This window comes from Fundulus heteroclitus, chromosome 14 (assembly GCF_011125445.2).
Source record: "Fundulus heteroclitus isolate FHET01 chromosome 14, MU-UCD_Fhet_4.1, whole genome shotgun sequence".
In the NCBI taxonomy this organism is placed as follows: Eukaryota; Metazoa; Chordata; class Actinopteri; order Cyprinodontiformes; family Fundulidae; genus Fundulus; species Fundulus heteroclitus.
Window position 1 is genome coordinate 6,020,379 of NC_046374.1, and position 21,322 is coordinate 6,041,700.

The following is a 21,322-nucleotide window of genomic DNA, read 5'->3' on the forward strand; positions in this document are numbered from 1 at the left end:
AATCCTTGGAAGGTCTGTCTGAAGGATGTCTAATAAATCAGACACCGGCCATAGTTCGAGTCCTTATAAATTAAACACCTCTGTGTATTTCTTGTTACAGAAATGTTTAATCCCACATACAGACACACAGCATAAAATCAGGGTCCTTGGCCCGTGGCATGTCCTTTCTCTGATTTATTAGAGCGAAAGTCGTTGACGTACCGTCTGAGTGTTGTCATGATTCTCCTGGGTCACATTTTGGGCGGAGCGAATCTGTTTCGTAAGGAATTCCAGCATTTCCAGCAGGTTTACTCCCATCATTTGTTGTGGGAACAGCCCGCTGTTGTTTCACTTGTCCTGGGACATCTCTCTGTAGTCTCGGCCAGTTTTCCTTGTCTAGGCGTGGGGTTCGTTGGTCCTTTGGTCTTGCACCCAGAGTGGTCCAGGGATTCTCGTTTTCCTCAGGGATCTGTTTGTTCAGAGAGTTGCCGGGCTGGTGGTCCCCGTTTGGAGTCACAGGCAGGGTTGTTTCATTTCCATACGTGCCGTTTACATCATAATTCAGGTCGAGTCGGCATATCTTCTGTTCTATAACAGCGATCTTCTGTAGAAGCGTGTCAAGGTCCACTGGTGGTTGAAGGTAGGCATCTTTGCAAATCAAAATCAAAAATAATAAAAAGAAAATAAATAAAAATAACTAAACCAGTTCATTGGCTTTATGATCGCCCAGCAGCACGAAAACATGTATTATCTGCACACAGCTTGATGATCAAAACACAATTCGTAATCCATATATATTAAATTGTGGAAATTCAGTTCATAACTGTTTGAAAATTGAATTCATGATCTAGAGACAGGAAGATGCATTTACGGAATGGAAGCCAGCCAGTTAACATGGGATTGCGCAATCCCAGGGGAGGCCAAGCTCGCTGCGGCCTCACCGGCTTCGCTATTCAAGCGCCCCAAGGATTTATATGAAAATTGCTAAAAGTCTGCGATTTCGAAGAGAATATGATCAAGCATGAGGAAATTAGATAAAAATACTTATTACAAATGACTGAGTGAATCAAAATTCATACTATGTTATTATATATTTTCTTTCTTTCCATGATGACAAGGGAGGCCTGGCCTCACTTGCCTCCCCTAACTGCACGTCACTGATTCAGAGATGTGTTAATTCAGTTATCCACTTGCCACCAGACCAGACTTGAACGTTGTGGTTAGTAAATTACCACAACACTTTTTAAGCCAACTCAATAACACTAGAGCACAGTGAAACATGCTTTCAGATACATTAAGATGTGCATTGGAACAAAAAATATGCTTCAAATCAAAAGGGTCAGAGGGATTGAAGGTGTCAGTATTGCTGACATGGGCTGTCAGACGCAAGAGCGTAGGTTTGATTTGAACTTTGGTAGGGACCACTATTGGTCCAAAGCTTCATTGGTCATGACATCATTGGTCCTACACAATATGCCTGTTCCTATTTTTTGATGCAGTGACTTGAGCGTCAGGAAGCATCTCGTCTGTCTAAAGAGAAAGGAGCATTTGTTGCTACATTTATACAACTTTTTAAAGCACGGCACACACTAAGATGCTGTTTGGCAATTGTTTAAAGCATCACCGGATCTGATGAATGTCGAATTGGGACTTTTTCCCACTTTGAAAAAGTGGGAAACCCTCTGATAATATACAATGGGCGACAAAGGATAGGAAATAATTCCTTCACTGAACTATGCAATGATGAGGCGGTACCACACTCCCAAATACTAACTGGATGTGCACGTTGTTGTCAGAAGGAACATTAGCTTTCACGTGCTGAGTTTAACCAGAAGTAACAAGGAGTGCAACCGCAGATGGTTTTATTACATAATTAAATGCCTTGTAATCAGTGTAAAAAGAAGGGTGACTATGCAATAGTGTGCAGATCTGGAACAAGAAGAAATATGGGCAGCAGGTGATGACGCTGAAGAAGAAGTTGCATTTCTGGGCTCAGTAGCAACAGATATGAAATGGAGGAAGCTTGGATCACTGAAGTAAAAGTGAAACAATCTGAACTATTTACTCAAAATAGACACAGGAACGGTGTAACCGTGTTGCCAGGAAAAGTGTACGTCTCTCTGTCACAGACACCACAGCTGCAACCCACAAAATATACATTGTTATGGTGCCAGGTATGTCTCCACTAGCAGTTAAAGGGAAGTTTACCGCTAACCTGAGCACTCCCAGCAAAACTACAGTACAGCCTGTGTATGTAGTAGCAGATCTGACACAAGGGTTACTTAGCCGCACAGCAAGTGTAGCAATTGGGTTGGTGGCCAGGGTAGAAGCAGTAGAGGAGCAGTTCCCAAAACTATTCAGCGGCTTAGATCGCATGGAGGGTGAATACAGAATAGATCTTTAAGCAGATGCTAAACCATTTGGCTCTGTCAACCCAAAACATGTCACTCTTCCCTGTTACTCAGAGTAAAAAAGGACTAGCTCAAACAGAAGAGAGGGGTAATCTCTAGAGTAGAGCAGCCTACTGACTGGTGTGCACGTATGGTCCCAGTACCCAGACCAAAAAGAGAAGAAGTTTGTGTGTGTGTCGATTTAACTAAATTGAGCAATTCTGTTATAAAATAAAGAAGACACATATTGTCATGAGTGGAGCACACCCTAGGATAGCTAGAGGGTGCAAACTCGATGCAAACTCAGGATTTTGGCAAATACCTCTGTCCAGGGAGTCAGTGCTTCTCACAACCTATATCACGCCCTGTGGAAGATATTGCTTTAACACACTTTGTCTTAGAAACTCTTCAGCTCCATGTGGATGGAATTCTAAACAACTACTGACTTCCCAGAGTATTGAATAAGGAGACGGTGGAGTGATGAAGTTCCAGCACTTTTATTGACAAACAGTATTTATTGAAAAACAAGATAACTCGACATAAATATGCAAATACAACACCAAGGACTCATAACAGTTACAAATCACGTGTGCTGGAACTTTTAGTAAAGATCAGCTTGAATGCTTCATGGAGTTTTAACACACAAGATCAAAGGTTTAGCATTTCACCTACAATTTAGGGTTCAACTAATTAAGTAAGGCCTGTTTTAGGTCCCTATGTGCACATTATTTTAGTATATTAGACTACTTAAGCTAAGCCTGTATACTAATTTAGGTCGAATCCGTCTACCTTCTCCCCACCCTGAAAACCCTCCTACTCGAGCCACAAGTCACCACTTCGATGGATAACCATCCACCACCCTCAAACTTACCAAACCAGGAGCAAAAGCAGGAGAGGTCAGTGTGGCCGGGGAAACCCAGAAAACGCTACCCACAGGGGTAGTAAAAATTGGTGAGACCCCCAGGGAGATCTGCTCTCGGCCAATCTGAGCCAGAAAACCCTGTGTTGAATCTAGGAGTTACCATTATTAGCTAATTTTAAAGGATCTATAGAGCCAATCAGATCCCGGTCTGTCCTTCCATAATAAACAAAAATTGCATAAATCAGTGATCTTTGGTGTGAGAAAACTTCTCCATTTCTTTCATCAAGCAGTGAAAACAAATACGAATCATGTCAGGAAAAACATTTGAAATTCCAAATATCAATTTTAACATTGCTTAAGCAAAACTGAAGTAACACAACTAAACATTTTCATTCATGCCTAAATCGAAACTGATAATAAAACAAAAGAAAAACAGAAAAAGTAACGGGGGAAAAAAAAAAACAATCTGACAATACTACTGTAAAATTGCAAATCAAATAAATCCATATCATCAAACCCACAGGAACATTTTTAAAAGCATTACAAGGAACAGTCACCAAGAAGGAAAAAAAACAAAACTTGTGGTGGGCCGCTGTCCTCACAGCCAGCTCGGTGGCTCAGGTCGATGACGATGATTCCTGGCGTGTGATCTTTCTTGTCCTGCGATTTGTCGGCCCCTGGTGGTGGCGGCACCTTCCTGCAGTGTGACGCGTGGATCCAAGGAAGCCGTTGTTCGACCTTCACTGCCGTGTAAGTCGTGAGGAGCACCTCCAGTGGCCCTTTTCTAAACTTTCCCAAATTTAGTCACATTACATCCACAAACATAAAATAATATTTTATTTAAATCTTATGTGAAAGTCCAACATAACATATACAATTGTGACGTAGAAGGAATATCCTACATGATGTAAAACATTCATTACAAATAAATGAAAATTGCTCTGTGCAAAGGTATTTAGCCTCCTATTCTCTGATGCGACCAATTGCTTTAAGCAGGAAAATCTATATAACGTGGACGTCATTAAAGCCATAGATTCCCTTTTACAGTAAAAATATGTGCCCAGCCAGAGATGCACTGATTAATCGGTGTAAAAAGAAGGGTCACTATGCAAGAGTGTGCAGATCTGGAACAATAAGAGAAATATGGGCAGCAGGTGATGACAGTAAAGAGGAAGCTGCATTTCTGGGCTTAGTAGCAACAAATGAAATAGGGGAAGCTTGGATCATGTCACATAATGTGTATATTGGAAAAACAAAATCGTAGCTTTTACACATTAATGGTGTGTACTACAGGTCGACCGATACAGGATTTTTTTAAGGCCGATACCAATCATTTTGACATCAGGCAAAGTGATACCCGATATCTGTTCTTATATTGCTAGACCAAAAAGAGTTTTTTTTATTGTCAAATTAAATCATTCAAAATAATCTACAAACTTGGTTAATACAACAAATGAGTAAAAAGCTTTTTTAAATTTTGGATCTACAGTAATTTACACATTAATTTCCTACACAACTCTGACTATTTAAAATTTTCATATTTTGTAGAGCAGGTAAAACATAAACGTGATTGTATTGTTTTTTTTTTTTAATATATTTCACTTTTTTGGCCCTCGAGTTCCTTTGACTTGACAATTTTGGCCCATGTACCAAAAAGTTTGGTCACCCCTGTTGTAGAAGCAACTGCAGTAAATGGAGGAAAACTCATTTTACACGTCAGACATGTATGAAAAAGAAAAAAAACCCTCTGTCACGATTTGTTCTGATGAACCCGAACGCTGGAGGACTGGAGAGAGAGAGAGAGAGAGAGAGAGAGAGAGAGAGAGAGAGAGAGAGAGAGAGAGAGAGAGAGAGAGAGAGAGAGAGCTGCAGGTGTTGTGCTGTGGAATCAGAAGTACGATGGGAGCCAGGAATAGCCAGCAACACGGGGGAGAGAGCTCTTGGAGTGCTGAAGTAGCAGGATATCCAGCAGCACAGCAGAAAAATTACTTGGAGCGCTGGAGTAGCAGGCGTCGACGAAGGGAACTCTGTCAGGCAGACGTGGGAAGCTCTGGCTAGCAGGCGTAGGAAGCTCCGACTAGCGGATGTAGGAAGCTCCAGCTAGCAGCCGTGGGAAGCTGTGGCTAGCAGGCGTGGGAAGCTCTGGCTAGCGGGCGTGGGAAGCTCTGGCTAGCGGGCGTAGGAGGCTCTGGCTAGCGGGTGTGGGAAGCTCTGGCTAGCGGGCGTGGGAAGCTCTGGCTAGCGGGCGTAGGAGGCTTTGACTAGCGGGCGTACGAAGCTCCGGCTAACAGGCGTGGGAAGCTCTGGCTAGCAGGTGTAGGAAGCTTTGACTAGCGGGCGTAGGAAGCTCTGACTAGCAGGCCTAGGAAGCTCTGGCTAGCAGGTGTAGGAAGCTCTGACTAGCGGGCGTAGGAGGCTCTGGCTAGCAGGCGTAGGAGGCTCTGGCTAGCAGGCGTAGGAGGCTCTGGCTAACAGGCGTAGGAGGCTCTGGCTAGCAGGCGTAGGAGGCTCTGGCTAGCAGGTGTAGGAAGCTCTGGCTAGCAGGTGTAGGAAGCTCTGACTAGCAGGTGTAGGAAGCTCTGGCTAGCAGGCGTGAGAAACACGGTGGAGTAAGAGCTGGGCTGCATGAGAGGTGGAAAGTGCTGGAAAGTTTATGAGGAGACAGGCAGGCCAATGCAAATTGCCTTCCTGGAGAACATCTTCTGTTTGATTTATATATTAAACTTATTTTTTCTACTTAAAAAATTTCCATGTTTTATTATCCAATCCATTCTGCTCTAACTGGCCTGAAGGAAACTGTCAAAGATGGACACACAGAGGAAGACGCTCACATACGCACACAGAAAGAGCGCTCGTAGCCAATCTACACCACTCTGTCACATCTTTCCTGCTCCAACACGTCTTACTTCAAATAGCGTTGGGACTCTTACACTAAACTTAATGACAGCGAGAAAAGAACTTCTTGTTGTGGGGATGAGGAGGAAGAAAAAGGCCACCGCTGAACATTATTTTCTACAAAGTTAAATGCTATAAGCGTTGTGATTGTTTTCATGCGTGTAAACGCCGACTCTTCATGGCAACGAGCACTAACACAGCGGTGGCCAGCTGCAAACAAACATGTTTTTTAGACAGTGGGATGGAGTTTTATACCGACTTTAAACAGCTCAACCACCATTTAAAAGCCAATATTGACACGCGAGTTTCTGTGAGTGAAAATGGAAGTAAAAACCCTGCTCCATTCTCAGTGAAACCGCTGTTCCCTCCCGCTCACAGTGACCGAGGCAGACATTCAAAGGGCAAATACTGAATCAGACAGTTAAAAATACAATATTTGTGTTTTCTGTTGTATCGGGATGGGACGATACACTGCATGCATTGGCCGATCCATTGGCGCATTTAGCCACCATGCTTTGACGTACCGTGACGCGCATACGTTGCCGCTGCCTCCCTGGCAGAGAGCGCCTGCTAATGTCAGACTGATTGACAATTTAGCGGTATTTACCCTTTGAATGTCAGTCCCTGTGAGCGGGTGGGAACAGCTGTTTTACTGAGAACGGAGCAGGGTTTTTACTTCCACTCAATGAAACTCGCAGGTCAATGCTGGTTTGTAAATGGTGGTTAAGCTGCTAAAGTCGGTATAAAACTCCATCCCACTGTCTAAAAAAAACATGTCTGATCTCCAGCTGGCCACCTGCCACCGCTGTGTTAGTGCTCGTTGATATGAAGCCATGTATGCGCATAAAAATAATCACAACACTTGAAGCATTTAACTTTGCAGAAAATAATGTTTAGCAGTGGTCAGTCTAGGAGGTTTTCTCCTCCTCCCCACAACAAGAAAATCTTTTGTCACTGTTATTAAGTTTAGTTTGAGAGTCACAAAGCTAGTTGAAGTAAGACGGTGTCTTTGACAGTTTCCTTCAGGCCAGTTGAAGCAGAATGGATAGGATAGTAAAACATGGTCATTTTTTAAAGTAGAGCAAATACGTTTAATATATAAATCAAACAGAACATTTCTCGGGAACGTAATTTGCACTACATAGGCCTTGTGCTGCTACATGAAGTGCACAAACAATTGTTTATTTATTTTTTGTTATATTTTAAATGTTCTATATTGTTTGCTAGCCATCGTTAATGTTTTGTGTTTTTTAAAAAGGAGCTTTGCACAAGTTAGAATCTTTTTATTTCACCCTTTTTCATACATGTCTGACATGTAAAATGAGTTTTCATCCATTTACTGCAGTTGCCTCTACAGCAGGGGTGTCCTAACTTTTCGGTACAAAATTGTCAACTCAAAGGAACGAAAAATGAACACAATTGTTTTTTAAAACCAAAACAATAACATTAATGTTTTACCTGCTCAGCAAAATGCAGCTATTTTAAATGTCAGATATTTTGTAGAAAATTAATGTGTAAATTATTTTAGATCCAAAATTTAAAAAAGGGTTTTGCTCAATTGTTGTATTCACCAAGTTTATAGATTATTTTGAATAATTTAATTTGACTCTTTAACAATAAAAAATTTAACTTTTTTTGGTCTAGCAGTATAAGAACAGTATTTGGGTCAGTTCTTTGAAAACACTTGCTGTAATCAGCCAATTTTAATAATCAAATTAATAGCAGATTTTAATTCACCAAAGTCTGCATTTGAGTAATTAAATATAATTGGGTAGATGTTACTATGAAATTAAAGAGAATGTCAAAAGTGTCTTTATGTTTATTAATAATATTATTATTAAAAGATGGATACTTTGTGTTGTACTCAACATTTTCAATTGTATTATTTTTACTTTTCACGTATCGGGTACCGATTTGCATGTTGTTAAAATAATCAGTATCTGCCTTAAAAACCTGTATCGGTCGACCTCTCACTTAAACCGAATTAAGAATCTTTGGATCTGATAAGGTCTGAAAACTGCTATTCACAAACGCTCTACATCTAATCTGACTGTGCTTGAACTGATTTGCAAAGAAGAATGGCCAAAAATTTCAGTCACAAGACGTGGAAAACTGGCAGAGACTTGCAGCTGTAATTACAGCACAACGCGGTTCCAAGAAATATTTACTGGGGGGTGCTGAATACTTTTGCACGTTGCTCTTTTTAGTTTTTTATTTGTTAAAAAAAGAGACCATGTATTAGTTTCTTGCTACATCACAGTTGTATACCACTTTGTCTTTCACATAAGACTCCAATAAAATGTATTTGTATTTTTGGTTGTAATGTGACTATATGTGGAAAAGTTAAAGAAATGTGAATCATTTTGCAAGCCCTGATGGCAGGTGCGTTAGCTCTTCAAGGGCTGGAAAGAGAACGCAAATACATTCAGACGTCTGTAATTACACAACATTCTTAATACGTAAACATGCAGACCATAATATGCCAAGTACCTAGTTTTTAATTCTGCAGCAGACTATTTTGTGATAGTTAAGGGAGGTCAAATATATATTGATTGTTGAAACAGAGAAATTGTCAACAGAAAAATAGAAAAAAAATACTAAGTGTGTAAGTGCATATGCATGATTCTATTCAAACATCCTGAATCCAGACTAGACAGTTTTCATACCATTCTTTCTTGGGAGTCTTGTCTTGACTTTCAGACGCAGGTTGGATGTTGTCTTGGACATCAGCCTCGCTTTCTTTGCAGTCCTCTTGGTTGTTTATGCTGGTAATGAAGCAACACAAAAATCACCACACAAAAACAGATCAACATGACTTTTCATTTGAAACTTGGAAAAACTATAAAATATAAATATTATTGAGCTCTAAATAATAACTCACATCTGTGCTGTGGCAGTAGAGGACAAGACAGTCTCTTCCACTCCGCTGTTCTGGCCAGTGTGGGAGTCTCCTTCTCTGGAAGATGCAGGAGAACCATCCAGTCCTCCATCTTCGACATCCCCAAAATCACCAGTGCATTGTATACTATGAAGAAGACACAAAAAATTAAGACTGTCCACAAGACAGTTATTAGTTTAATTTGAGGACAAGTGGAGAAAAAACTGAACAAGTAACCAATGATTCCTGGGGCAAAACAATCTCACATCTGTATTTGTATATTTATATTTTACTTTGTAATGACTGAAACTGGGTTGACCTCTAAAAAGTCTAATGTAAAGAAACTCATACGTGGTGGAGCATTGTTGGACTGCTTGGAGATGCGGCTCATGGTGAGCAGAGACAGGACTGTCAAGAACAGGTGAGGCCCTGAACTCGACACCAGTCTCTCCTCCCTGAGACTTCTCACTTGTGCAACAACTGTAAAATAAAGAAAAAAAGAAAATTAATTCTGTGGTGGCATACACCTCTATAACGACAACTTAAAAATAGATGATAGAATATTAAACTGCTGTTGATGAAGTTTTAATTTACCTCATTTCTGTCACTGAGGGTGAATGGATTGTGACCGCGTCCACATCTTGTTGGAGATGGCTCTGCTTTTTCTTTTAAGTATACACAGATGAAATCAGTCAGACCATGCTGAGATTTAAAAATTGCAACCCCTTTTCTTTGCTGCTTATTTATTAAAATAATCAGCTCTGCTATACATACCTTGTCAAGAAGACGCCAACAATTCCAGTAGGAGGTTTTTCTAGTTCTAGGAGCCTCGCTGGTTGTGATGGTAGAAGGAGAGGGTGCTTCTGTCTGCTGGCTGATATCAGCAAGATAAGCAGAAAATGTCAGGTTTTGGGTGTCCAAGTCATTTGTGTCAGGGGAAAAAAATAATTAAAACCACGTGGAAACAAATTAGGATTGTTATAAAACTTTACCTCTTCTGAAGACTTAAGCTTTCGCCATTCCCAGAGCATACATCACTTTTAGGGCTTATCTGTTTAAAAGTTGTAAAAGCAGATATTTAAGTTTGATAGTGTTGCCTTTTCACAAATAAGTAGCAACAAGTCAAAAATAATAACTTAGCAATGCTGTTCAAAAATAAACATTTTAAGTGTATTTGTGTACATTTTTAAAAACACAATTGTTGGGGCATCCCATAGCAACAATTAGAGATATAATACAATTCTATGCCCCATTAAAGACATAGAAATTAAAATTCACTATTTTTTAGGCTTCACTAAGTTGTCATACTTTTAAGTAGAAACACAGTTTAACTTTCTGTTTTTAGAGAAATCCATCATATTGTTTTAAAATTGAAGACACTATTTTCATACCACCTACGGTTTCTCCAAATTTTGCATTAAAGTGCCACAAACTTTACATGTAAAACCAACAGCTGCATTTAGACGGTAGTTTGTTAGAGTGGGAGGAGGGAATTAGGGAGTTTTTCCTACATAAAATAATAAAATATAAAACTGCTGTTGATGAAAACTGCTGTTTTACCTCCTTTCTGTCACAGAGGGTGACAGGATTGTGACCCTGTCCACATTTTGTGGGAGATGGGTCTGCTTTTTCTTCTAAATCCACACAGATGAGCTCAGACTGTGCTGACACTCACAAATTACAACCACTTTTCTTTGCTGCTTATTAATTAAAATGATCAGCTCTGCTATACATACCTTGTTATGAAGAGACCAGCGTTGCCAGAAGGAGGTTTTTCTAGTCCTGGGAGCCTCGCTGGTATCAGGGGTTGTGGTGGAAATGGGAGACCCTGCCTCTCTCTGTAGCCTGATATCAGAAAAATAAGCAGAAAATGTCAAATTTGTGGGTGTCCAAGTCATTTGATACAGGAAAATAAAATCTGATAAATTAAAACTACATGGAAACAAGTTAGGATTGTTATAAAACTTTACCTCTTCTGCAGACTTGCGCTATCACCATCTCCAGAGGGTACATCCCCTGGAGGGCTTTTCTGTTAAAAAGTTGTAAAAACAGATATTTAAGTTTGATAATGTTACCTTTTCACAAATTAGTAGCAACAAGTCAAACTAAATTACAATCAAATTGAGTGGAAATCATCTTAGTGCATTAAGTCAAATCAACAGATTACACAAAGAATCAGGTTCATACCTTTTGTTTTTTCCAAATGCAGGAAAACATCTTCACACTTACTGAGCAAAGTATCTCGAAAACCGTGATAAATTTAAGCAAGTACTTCTCTATCGCCGTAATATATGGAAAGTGGGTTTTCAAATGTCTGCTAAGGGATATCTTAAGTGCTGATATTTGAATGAAATCATTTTGGCATCATGCGGACGCATAATAACCTAGCAGCTGTTCAAAAATAAACATTTTAAGTGTATTTGTGTACATTTTTAAAAACACAATTGTTGGGGCCTCCCATAGCAACAATTAGAGATACAATACAATTCTATGCCCCATTAAAGACATAGAAATTAAAATTCACTATTTTTTAGGCTTTACTATGTTGTCATACTTTCATGTAGAAACACAGTTTAACTTTCTGTTTTTAGAGAAATCCATCATATTGTTTTAAAATTGAAGACACTATTTTCATACCACCTACGGTTTCTCCAAATTTTGCATTGAAGTGCCACAAACTTTACATGTAAAACCAACAGCTGCATTTAGACGGTAGTTTGTTAGAGTGGGAGGAGGGAATTAGGGAGTTTTTCCTACATAAAATAATAAAATATAAAACTGCTGTTGATGAAAACTGCTGTTTTACCTCCTTTCTGTCACAGAGGATGACAGGATTGTGACCCTGTCCACATTTTGTGGGAGATGGGTCTGCTTTTTCTTCTAAATCCACACAGATGAGCTCAGACTGTGCTGACACTCACAAATTACAACCACTTTTCTTTGCTGCTTATTAATTAAAATGATCAGCTCTGCTATACATACCTTGTTATGAAGAGACCAACGTTGCCAGAAGGAGGGTTTTCTAGTCCTGGGAGCCTCGCTGGTATCAGGGGTTGTGGTGGAAATGGGAGACCATGCCTCTCTCTGTAGCCTGATATTAGAAAAATAAGCAGAAAATGTTAAATTTGTGGGTGTCCAAGTCATTTGTTACAGGAAAATAAAATCTGATAAATTAAAACTACATGGAAACAAGTTAGGATTGTTATAAAACTTTACCTCTTCTGCAGACTTGCGTTATCACCATCTCCAGAGCGTACATCCCCTGGAGGGCTTTTCTGTTAAAAAGTTGTAAAAACAGATATTTAAGTTTGATAGTGTTACCTTTTCACAAATTAGTAGCAACAAGTCAAACTAAATTACGATCAAATTGAGGGGAAATCATCTTAGTGCATTAAGTCAAATCAGCAGATTACACAAAGAATCAGGTTCATACCTTTTGTTTTTTCCAAATGCAGGAAAACATCTTCACACTTACTGAGCAAAGTATCTCGAAAACCGTGATAAATTTAAGCAAGTACTTCTCTATCGCCGTAATATTTTCAAATGTCTGCTAAGGGATATCTTAAGTGCTGATATTTGAATGAAATCATTTTGGCATCATGCAGACGCATTATAACCTAGCAGCTGTTCAAAAATAAACATTTTAAGTGTATTTGTGTACATTTTTAAAAACACAAATGTTGGGGCCTGCCATAGCAACAATTAGAGATATAATACAATTATATGCCCCATTAAAGACATAGAAATTATAATTCACTATTTTTTAGGCTTCACTATGTTGTCATACTTTCATGTAGAAACACAGTTTAACTTTCTGTTTTTAGAGAAATCCATCATATTGTTTTAAAATTGAAGACACTATTTTCATACCACCTACGGTTTCTCCAAATTTTGCATTGAAGTGCCACAAACTTTACATGTAAAACCAACAGCTGCATTTAGACGGTAGTTTGTTAGAGTGGGAGGAGGGAATTAGGGAGTTTTTCCTACATAAAATAATAAAATATAAAACTGCTGTTGATGAAAACTGCTGTTTTACCTCCTTTCTGTCACAGAGGGTGACAGGATTGTGACCCTGTCCACATTTTGTGGGAGATGGGTCTGCTTTTTCTTCTAAATCCACACAGATGAGCTCAGACTGTGCTGACACTCACAAATTACAACCACTTTTCTTTGCTGCTTATTAATTAAAATGATCAGCTCTGCTATGCATACCTTGTTATGAAGAGACCAGCGTTGCCAGAAGGAGGTTTTTCTAGTCCTGGGAGCCTCGCTGGTATCAGGGGTTGTGGTGGAAATGGGAGACCATGCCTCTCTCTTTAACCTTATATCAGAAAAATAAGCAGAAAATGTCAAATTTGTGGGTGTCCAAGTCATTTGTTACAGCAAAATAAAGTGTGATAAATTAAAACTACATGGAAACAAGTTAGGATTGTTATAAAACTTTACCTCTTCTGCAGACTTGCGCTATCACCATCTCCAGAGCGTACATCCCCTGGAGGGCTTTTCTGTTAAAAAGTTGTAAAAACAGATATTTAAGTTTTATAGTGTTACCTTTTCACAAATTAGTAGCAACAAGTCAAACTAAATTACGATCAAATTGAGTGGAAATCATCTTAGTGCATTAAGTCAAATCAGCAGATTACACAAAGAATCAGGTTCATACCTTTTGTTTTTTCCAAATGCAGGAAAACATCTTCACACTTACTGAGCAAAGTATCTCAAAAACTGTGATAAATTTAAGCAAGTACTTCTCTATCGCCGTAATATATGGAAAGTGGGTTTTCAAATGTCTGCTAAGGGATATCTTAAGTGCTGATATTTGAATAAAATCATTTTGGCATCATGCGGACGCATAATAACCTAGCAGCTGTTCAAAAATAAACATTTTAAGTGTATTTGTGTACATTTTTAAAAACACAATTGTTGGGGCCTCCCATAGCAACAATTACAGATATAATACAATTTTATGCCCCATTAAAGACAGAAATTAAAATGTACTATTTTTGAGGCTTTACTATGTTGTCATACTTTCATGTAGAAACACAGTTTAACTTTCTGTTTTTAGAGAAATCCATCATATTTTTTTTAAATTGAAGACTATTTTCATACCACCTACGGTTTCTCCAAATTTTGCATTGAAGTGCCACAAACTTTACATGTAAAACCAACAGCTGCATTTAGACGGTAGTTTGTTAGAGTGGGAGGAGGGAATTAGGGGGCGTTTCCTGCAGCTGGCAGGTTGTCGGTTCAATCCCTCGTCTGACCGTCTCAGTGTCTTTAGGCAAGACACTACCAGGGTCCTCACGGGGATTTTTTTTTCAGCATAATGACGCAATGAAATAAACACAGGGCCAAAAATTAAATGCAACAAAAAGGAGCCATTTATTCAATAATTGATCAATTAATCAGCTACACCACCCGCATTCAATGCAGTGCAGCTCCCATCCCACACTGTCATGCTCAGTGCTTTCACTCCTGGCTCTATAAAGGCTTATGAGCAGAAAGTCCAATGCGTTTCAGTTGCCTGAGAAAGAAGAGCTGTTGTTGGACCTTCAACACACGCTCCACCACCTCCCCGTATATTAAGAGAGGAGTGTGTTCAGTCTTCCTGGACCTCCTGTAGTCCACGATGAACTCCTTGGTCTTGCTGGTGTTCTGGATGCGGTTTTTCCTGGAGCACCACTGTGTAATATTGAGGACCTCCTCTCAGTTGTCGGTCTCATGTTGGAAATGAAACACAGTTTTCCTTCGTCCGGACTTTCGCAGTACTCAGCACTGCTTAAAACACTGTAGCACTGTAGCACTATAGACATAATCATCAAAATAAGGATTGAGTGCTATAAAAGCAACTGTTTTTCTTTATACATCATTTGAGAAGTGTGAAAACTGCTTGTTGTTATCACATTGCAGAAGCTCACAGAGATAAGAGGAGTTTAATGTTGTTAATTTTTCAACAATGTTCCTGCTCTTTCAATTCACTCTTTCATTGGTCATAATGTGATCATTAGTTTAGTAAGCCGGCTAGACTTATGGTACACTTTTATTAAAGGGGCCACATCGTGCTCTTTAGCTGCATCAATGAGTTGTGGTCCATATAAAGTGGAACTGCAATGCCTTGGTCAGAATTCCTTATTCATTTCACCCCCCATTCCCTCATTTCAACCCTGTTCTGAGGTCCATCTGAGAGCAAATCTCCTTAAATCTATCCTGTTCTGCCATTTTTGTGGTATGCTGGGAGCAGTGACGTCACCAGAGTCAGATTTACAAATATATACACTCTACAGAGTAGACTCATTGCAAAGTGCTGAAGGAGACTGATTGAGCCAAATCAATTCACCAAGAGACATGGAAAAGTATTGATTCTTTGATGAAAAAAATAAAACTAAATTATTTGTCATCTGATTGGTAACAGTTTATGAGTTCTGATGGATTTCTGCATTTTTAACACATTTAAAAACTATAACCCACATTACGCACATTTCATTACAAAAACAAAACATGAATAATTATCGCTGTCTTACCTCTACTTATAAATGAAGTCCATGCGGAGCTCTTTCTGAACAAAAATATAATTTTTCCGGTAAAAGTTCTCTTTATCTTCTTCAGTTTTAAAACTCTCTCAGTCTCAGTGGAGATCACTGCCAGGGAGGAAAGCCTTCCTTGATCAGTCCCGTTCCAGCTGTATGTTTAGAGTCTTTTTAAGTGCTTTACTTGTTTAGCAAAACTCGCTAATACAGTTTTTATTGGTTGCTTTGACACAGCAGTCAACTCAAAACCCACATTTTTCAAAACAGTTAACGCAGAGGTCTAAACAGTGGCACCAATGGTCAAAATTAAACATTTTGTTTGCAAAAGGCTCCAACTCTGCCAAAACATTTAACATATGATCCAAAAGCACATTTTGCCTTCAAACAACACAACTTGCACACAAATGTTTGAGTCCTTCCAATCATTCGTTACACATGGGCAACAAAATACAAAACACCACACTCAGTGTAAATCAGTGCAGCATTGCTGGTCATTGTAGCAAAAGACTGTACGCAGCTTACATGGCAGTGTCATTTGTAATCAAATTTGCCTTTTTGCCAAAAAAAATGGATCCAGAAGCAAATATGTTGTGATGTAAATTTTATTGATTCTTCATTCTTTTTTTCCAGATAAACAAATGAAATATTCCAAAAAATGAAAGATTCCAACAGAAAATACTAGGGCTGTTTGTTCCTTCTAGTCCATTCTGTCCTGACGAATAGGCCACATGGCCTCATCTACGCCACATTCAATATTTTCCCTTGTGATGCACCTAGGGAAAAATCTTCTTGCATGCCTGATCCATCCTTGACATGCCTCTGCATCTATATCATGGGCAGCAGCAGTTATTGCATTGAGCAAGGGCATCTGCTCATAGGGGCGGTGATCATATACTTTCCATCGCCATGCACTGAAGAATTCCTCTATAGGAATAGACAGAGATGTATATACTGTATAGCAGCAATCCCTGCTCTCCCATCAAAAAACTCTTACCATGGATGCAACCTCGTTTCTATTGAGAACAGGTTGGACTCTTTGTCCCGTCTCTCTAAGTGAATGGCCATGATTTACCACATGATCAATCATAGATGCCCAAATTTCATCTGTAACTTCAGCCCTTCCAGCTACACTGCCACCTCGTACACGGACTCCTCTTCCTCATAATCTTCTTCCCCTGACCCATCTACCTCTTTCTCTGACTCTCATCTGCCTTACGTTGACCATCCATGCTTGCAAAGAACACACAACATGGCACCTTTTACGTAAAGCCTGCAAACTGACTGCAAATTGAAAAATTGTGTAAAGAAGTGTCAATCAGGTGCTTCAGTGATTTCATTCTGATCAAGAAGTTTCTAAGAGCTTGGAACATATGGTTTCTGTTTTGCTACTACAGCTAAAGCAATGGAGTTTGGACTGCATTAATGACATCTGCGTTAACTGTTTTGCAAAAGGGTGGGGAAAATGAGTCAAACCAATGAAAATGGATTAACTCATTTGCAAGACGTGTCTTTTGCTCTGCAGAGATGGTGATGCTGAAAACTGAGAGGTTGCCAGTTTCTTCAAACAGGTCAAAGCAATCAATAAAAACTGTAATGCGCGTTGTGTGAGCATATTACAGTTTTTATTGATTGCTTTGACCTGTTTGAAGCCCCCACCAGCACACACACACATACAGACAGCCGTTACCCATCACTCACACACCAATACAGTCACTGATTTTTATCAGTTAAGAAAATCAACTGACAAGGTTTTTTATTTTTTTTTCATACCCCTAGGGCAGGGGTATTCAAGAAAACTGTGAGGAGGTCCAGTTCAAAGAAATTTTCTCAAGCAGAGGTCCGCAATATCGTCTGTTTGCAGTATGACAATATCGGAATACATGGTGTTAAAAAAATAATAATACAGGTTAAAATAATTTCAAAGAAGTTTATTAGCACTGAAACACAGGATAACATTGTGTGGCTGCAGTTTAAATTAGAAATAACTAAATTATGTATTCAAAAATAAAGTGCTTAAGAAAAAATAGCAGCTTCAGTTTCCTTTTGATTAAACAATCTCAATATTTCTGCTCAACAAAACAACTCTCAAAACACCTGAACTATTTCTCTTACAGATTTCTCTTACATCTGTCTTCCCCCAATTTCCCTTGCTCAGTGTGAGAATTGAGCTTTGACTTGCCCTGCCAACATTTTAAATCTGGGCTTGAAGGAGGTCAGGGCCATTCTCATGCACATGTGCAGATGCTCATTGGTGAGCTTGGAACGATATTTTGTTTTTATTATGTTCATTGTAGAGAACGCTGCCTCACAGCTGTATGTGGAGCCGAACATGGTCAAGATAAACAGGGCCACTTTTTTCAGATCTGGGAAAGCTGTCTCAGAAACCATCAGGAGCCAGAATGTGGTAGATTCTGTTCTTGCAAACTGCTCTTTCAGGGCCACATCTGCCTGGAGGTCAATCATTTGCATCTGGAGAGCCCCAGTGTTTGCCCATTTGAAGTGATGTGTGACATCATTTGTGAATGCTCTGACATCAGTGATGAGAAATGGATTCTGTATGAAGAGGGTGAGCTCCTCTCCAATGCTGAAGCTATCAAAGCGTTTGCTGAAGTTTTCAATCAAATTGTCAACAAAGTCAACAAAAGAGGAGACATCTCTATGGCCCTGCACCTGTTCTTTCACTTTTGGGAAGTGTGTGTAGTCTCCTTGCAGATCTTCTTTATACACCTGAAGTTTTCGTTGAAATGAGCGGACAGCTGTCATCAGATCACAAATGGAATTGTTCTTTCCCTGCAGCTGCAAATTAAGCCCATTCAGGTGTGACATGATATCAGCCAAAAAAGCTACGATACCCATGTTTTTCTCGTCATTTAGAAAGACAGAAAAGTTGGCTGCTTTCTGACTTTCCAGTTGTTCCAAGAAAGCTGTTACTTCATGTCTAATTGACCAAAATCGCTCTAGCACCCTGCCTTTGCTGAGCCATCTAACATTGTTGTGTAGCAAAAGATCATCAGAGTTTGCATCAACCTCTTTGAGAAATTCCCTGAGCATGCGATGCTGACAAGAAGAAGATGCCCTGAGAAAGTTTATGATTTTCATCATTGTCTTCATCACCTCAGCATACTCATCTGACAGGGTGGAGCAAAGGACAGCCTGATGAATAATGCAGTGGTAAGAGATCAGGTCAGCGTTGTCTTCTTTCAACCTTGCCACAGCTCCCTTTTCTCTCCCTATCATGGCAGGGGCTCCATCAGTGGTTATTGATATCACTTGTTTTGGCTCTATTCCTCGCTGTGCTAGCATTTCCTTAATGGCCAGGTAGATGTCTTCTCCTTTGGTAGTGGTCTGCAGGGGAGTCACACCTAAGAGGTCTTCACAGAACTGATTTTTCTCCCTGTTTAAGAATCTTATGTAAACCAATAGCTGAGCATTGTCAGACACATCAGTAGATTCATCCACAGCCAGGCCAACACACGGTGCCTTACAAATAGCTTCTTCCAGCTGGGACAGTGAATCTTGAGCTAGTATCTCACTTCTCCTTGTGGCTGTGCAGGCTGACAGGGGTATTTTCTCTATTTTGTCACAGAGCTCATCTTTTTCTTTACCATCAAGTAACGCCTCTGCTATTTCAGTCATGCACTCTTTGACAATACTTGCATCTGTAAAGGGCTTTTTGTGTTTCCCTAAAACCCAAGCAACACGGAGGGAACATTCATTAGCACGCTGTTGTGCGCTGAAAGCACGGCTTAATACCCTGGTGGACTGATCATATTGGGCAGTGAGACTTCGAATTTTCTGCGTCCGGAGTTCGGACTTAGGGGGGTATGATTGGTCAAATGCTTTGTGCTTAGTCTCATAGTGACGCTTGACATTGGCACTTTTAATAAGTGCCACGGTTTCGGAGCATATGAGGCACGCTGGTTTCGTGCTACGCATCAGTCCATTCCGTGTTGAACGCTCGATTTTCGGCATCTACTTTTCTCTTTTTAGAAAGCGCCATAGTGTTTGCACCTCTTCTGACTGTAATTCACGCCCTGTCTTCCTGTATCACCCTGCGTTTCTCGCTTCAATCACTTTTCGCTCACCTTTCACCTCCTCTTCCTTATATCACACTGCGTGGATGTCTGTGCCTGGCTACAAACCTCTGCTTCGGTTTGCTCATACAACTCGCTCTGAGTTCAAGCTGACGATTTGATTCGCTAGTTGAACCACGTGGTTAGTATGACTCGCACGCGATTGGTTTGTAGCTTCCAATCCTTGCTCAGTGCAGTGCTGGTAAAAGCACTTGTGTCAGATAGGGAAAAAAATAAATGCTCCGGTTTAAAATTAATTCTCCCGTCAAAATTAACAAATATTTTAACAATATATTCCGGGTCCGGATGGGATGGCATATGGGTCCGTGTCCGGACCGAGGTCCGTTGGTTGCGGATGGCGGCCCTAGGGTCTAAAAACAAACAAAGAATGCAAATGTCTGACTGGATTTAAACCTTTAAGACCTACGCATAAAAATCACAGGCCTGTTGGGTTCTTTTGGATTTTTTGTGCTGCATTTATTTTCAATGGTAAAATGAAAGAACTGAAAACTATACCCTGCAAAAAAAAAAAAAAAAAAAAAAAAAAAAAACAGAAGACATTAACACTTTTTAATTAAGAGTTTCAGTCATATCAAGTCAATTAAATGTGTAGATTACTGATGTGGTGATTTCAGTAGTTAGTCAGTGATCAGCTGTTCTGGTGTTAATGACATTAAATGGTTTTTCAGGTGGAGGCCTAAAGCCTGGCCTAATGTGGCAAGAGTGTACAGGCAGTTCCTGGATGATTAAATGAATTGATACCACTGACCGGCCTCAATACTTCTAACCTAAATCCAACAGAATATCTCTGGTACATCATCTTTAGGTCCATCTGACGCCACCAGGTTGCACCACCAATTGTCCCGGAGCTCACTGATGTATTGGTTTGGATCGGGGGGGGGGGGTGATACCCCGGTACACCATCTATCATCTCCTAAGGAGCATCCCCCCAACATTGTCAGGCATGCATTGAAGCACCTAGGGCCCACACAAACCATTAAGTACCATTTTGAGTTGCTGCACTGACATTTCAGCAAACCGGACCAGAACTGTTGAAGCCGTCTGCTTCCCCGGGTTTGTTGATTCGTTGTGCAGGACTTTAAAATAATAACTCAGCCATGGACGCAGAATTTCAGTTTCACCTTTGCAAAGGGGAGAGATGGTACACATGCCGATTCCGGGCAACAACTCTCGTCTCTCTCCCGCTCAGGTTGGTTTTTATTAAAGTTAGAACACAGATTATACAAAGTCACACAATGAATGACGCACACATCCTATCGCTATCTTACTCCCTAATAACTATCTTCCCTCATTATTTTCTCCAGCTGCATGTGAACCGGAGTTTCTGTTCTTTCCCACTGCCTCGGACTGGCCTTGAAAGTTCTCTTGATACTCATACACAGAACCTATTCACATTCTCTTCTTCTGATAAACAGACAGGCCTCAAAGCAAATATATTGCACAATAAAAGCATGTTATACCTTCATAAATGTGTACTAAAAAATTAATCAAAGTTAATACATTCCACAGAACGCTGCATCACTTTTTCAGTCTCACTTTCCTGTGACTTTAAATTTATCCCCCTATGGGTTTATCATTTTCATCAATTGATGTGACATCCTTTTGTTTCTAACATTACCCATTCTATATTAGTGTGGATATTTAGCAGGATTTGTTTTCAAATAGAGATCTGGTGTATTTAGAGCTCCTCTAAC

General features: G+C 39.9%; 1 protein-coding gene and 1 long non-coding RNA gene across 3 annotated transcripts in view; both read right to left on the bottom strand.

The window, feature by feature from the left end:
- The window catches only part of LOC118565912, a 377,406-nt gene extending 365,842 nt beyond the window's left edge, over positions 1 to 11,564 (bottom strand). Inside the window, exons 1-3 of the mRNA XM_036146990.1 lie at positions 11,559 to 11,564; positions 10,975 to 11,033; positions 10,741 to 10,849 (exon numbers count right to left, since the gene is read on the bottom strand). Of these exons, the coding sequence (XP_036002883.1) occupies positions 10,741 to 10,849; positions 10,975 to 11,033; positions 11,559 to 11,564 (174 nt within the window). The remainder of the gene's footprint in view (positions 1 to 10,740; positions 10,850 to 10,974; positions 11,034 to 11,558) is intronic.
- A 299-nt stretch (positions 11,565 to 11,863) lies between these two features.
- Positions 11,864 to 13,949, bottom strand: LOC118565646. 2 transcript variants are annotated; one of them, XR_004932496.1, is made up of 3 exons: positions 13,671 to 13,949; positions 12,221 to 12,279; positions 11,864 to 12,095 (listed from the first exon to the last, which is right to left on the bottom strand). It is a non-coding gene; the product is annotated as an uncharacterized LOC118565646 (long non-coding RNA). The 2 variants fall into 2 exon arrangements; XR_004932495.1 differs by lacking the exon at positions 13,671 to 13,949 and adding an exon at positions 13,220 to 13,322.
- Between the last annotated feature and the right edge of the window lie 7,373 nt (positions 13,950 to 21,322).